Raw genomic sequence first — 2,703 nt, 5'->3', positions numbered from 1 at the left:
CACATGCTCTAAGCATATCCTCTAAAATCTGCACCGTCCGCTCCCACTGTCCATCGGTCTGAGGATGGAATGCTGTGCTAAGCTCTACACGAGTCCCCAACTCACTCTGCACGGCTCTCCAGAAATGGGAAGTGAACTGAGGGCCTCTGTCTGATATGATGGACACCGGCACACTATGTAATCGGACTATCTCCCGAATATAGATCTGAGCATACCTCTCTGCTGTATAAGTAGTCGCCACTGGAATGAAATGGGCTGACTTGGTCAATCTGTCCACAATGACCCACACTGAATCAACCTTCCGCAAGGTCCGCGGTAGCCCAACTACGAAGTCCATAGTAATGCGCTCCCACTTCCACGCTGGTATGGGCATCCGCTGAAGTAGGCCGCCTGGTCTCTGATGTTCATACTTGACCTGCTGGCGATTCAAACATTTAGTCACATACTTCACTATGTCCTTCTTCATCCCCCGCCACCAGTAGTGCTGCCTCAAATCACGATACATCTTCGTGACTCCCGGGTGATTAGAATACCTCAAATTGTGGGCCTCTTGTAGAATCCGCTCCCTAAGACCATCAACATTAGGAACACATAGACGGCCCTGGAGCTGCAGCACACTATCCTCGCCAATAAAAACCTCCCTGGCACCTCCTTGAAGTACCGTCTCTCTGAGGACTGCCAAATGTGGATCATCATACTGCGGGCCTTGATCTCCCCCAATAACGAAGACTGGGCGACCACACACGCTAGAACTCGCCGGGCTCTGAAATGTCCAACCTCACAAGTCTGTTAGCCAAGCACTGAATGTCCAAGGCTAGTGGCCTCTCCTCTGCTGGAATGAATGCTAGGCTACCCATGCTCTCCGCCTTCCTGCTCAGGGCATCCGCGACCACATTCGCCTTGCCCGGATGATAAAGAATGGTGTTGTCATAATCCTTCAGCAACTCAAGCCACCTGCGCTGCCTCAAATTGAGATCCCTCTGCTTGAACAAATGTTGTAGGCTGCGGTGATTGGTGTAAACCTCACAAGGCACCCCATACAAATAGTGCGTCCATATCTTAAGAGCATGAACAATCGACGCCAACTCCAGATCGTGCACGGGGTAATTTTTCTCATGAATCTTCAACTGACGCGAGGCATAGGCAATAACTCTCCCCTCTTGCATTAACACACATCCCATACCAACGCGTGAAGCGTCGCAATACACCGTATACATCCCCGTATCGAAAGGCAATACAAGAACTGGTGCCATAGTCAAAGCTGTCTTGAGTTTCTGGAAGCTCTCCTCACAATCATCGGACCAAATGAATGGGGCACCCTTCTGAGTCAGTCTCGTCAAGGGTGATGCAATAGATGGAAAGCCCTGCACGAATCGCCGGTAATAACCTGCTAATCCCAGAAAACTCCTGATCTCGGTCACTGAAGTGGGACGAGGCCAACTCTAAACTGCCTCAATCTTCTTGGGATCCACCGTAATACCCTCTCCGGACACAATATGCCCCAAGAATGCCACTGACTCGAGCCAAAACTCACACTTGGAGAACTTAGCATACAGCTGCTGCTCTCGCAAGGTCTGAAGCACTAATCTAAAATGTTGCTCGTTCTCTCCCAGGCTACGCGAGTATATCAAGATGTCGTCAATGAAGACGATGACGAAAGAATCAATATAAAGCCTGAACACCCTATTCATCAGATCCATAAATGCTGCTGGCGCATTGGTCAAGCCAAAGGACATCACTAGGAACTCATAATGGCCATATCTAGTCCGGAATGCAGTCTTCGGAACATCCGAGTCCCGAATCTTCAGCTGATGATACCCTGACCTCAGGTCAATCTTAGAGAACACCCTAGCACCCTGTAGCTGGTCAAACAAATCATCAATACGAGGCAACGGGTACTTGTTCTTGATGGTGACCTTGTTCAACTGGCGGTAATCAATGCACATCCGCATGGTCCCATCCTTCTTCTTCACAAATAGCACTGGTGCGCCCCAAGGTGATACACTGGGCCTGACAAACCCCTTGGCTAACAACTCCTCTAGCTGCTCCTTCAGCTCCTTCAACTCCTTAGGAGCCATACGGTATGGTGGAATGGATATAGGCTGAGTGCCTGGAGCCAAATCAATACAGAAATCAATATCGCGATCCGGAGGCATGCCGGGCAGATCAGAAGGAAACACATCGGCGAACTCTCGAACTACTAGCACTGAATCAATCGTCGGAGACTCTGCAGTGGTGTCTCGAACATAAGCTAAGTAAGCCAAACACCCTTTTCTAACCATGTGCTGAGCCTTCAGGAAAGAAATAACCCTGCTAGGCATATCAACTGTGGAACCCTTCCACTCCAATCTCGGCGATCCTGGCATCACTAGTGAAACAGTCTTGGCATGGAAATCAAGGACAACGTGATATGGAGATTGCCAATCCCTGCCCAAGATGACCTCAAAATCGATCATGTCCAGCAACAGAAGATCTGCTCTAGTCTCGAGACCACAGAAAGTGACCACACAGGACCGGTAGATCCGATCCACAACCACAGAATCACCCACAGGTGTGGACACATGAACAGGAACACCCAAGGGCTCAGGAGAAATAACCAGGAAGCGAGCGAACATAGATGATACATATGAATAAGTAGACCCTGGATCAAATAATACCGAAGCATCCCTACCACCAACGGGAATAATACCTGTGATGACGGCA

General features: G+C 49.5%; 1 protein-coding gene across 1 annotated transcript; it reads right to left on the bottom strand.

The window, feature by feature from the left end:
- LOC109242230 (RNA-directed DNA polymerase homolog) lies at nt 1,539-1,946 on the bottom strand (the record flags this gene model as incomplete). The annotated part of the gene is made up of 1 exon (XM_019409087.1): nt 1,539-1,946. A coding segment is annotated over exon 1 (408 nt), but the record flags the coding sequence as incomplete, so codon positions are not given.

This window comes from Nicotiana attenuata, chromosome 1 (genome assembly GCF_001879085.1).
Source record: "Nicotiana attenuata strain UT chromosome 1, NIATTr2, whole genome shotgun sequence".
NCBI classification, from domain to species: Eukaryota; Viridiplantae; Streptophyta; class Magnoliopsida; order Solanales; family Solanaceae; genus Nicotiana; species Nicotiana attenuata.
Note: the sequence above shows the minus strand (reverse complement) of the source record. Positions and strands in the feature narration are given on the sequence as shown.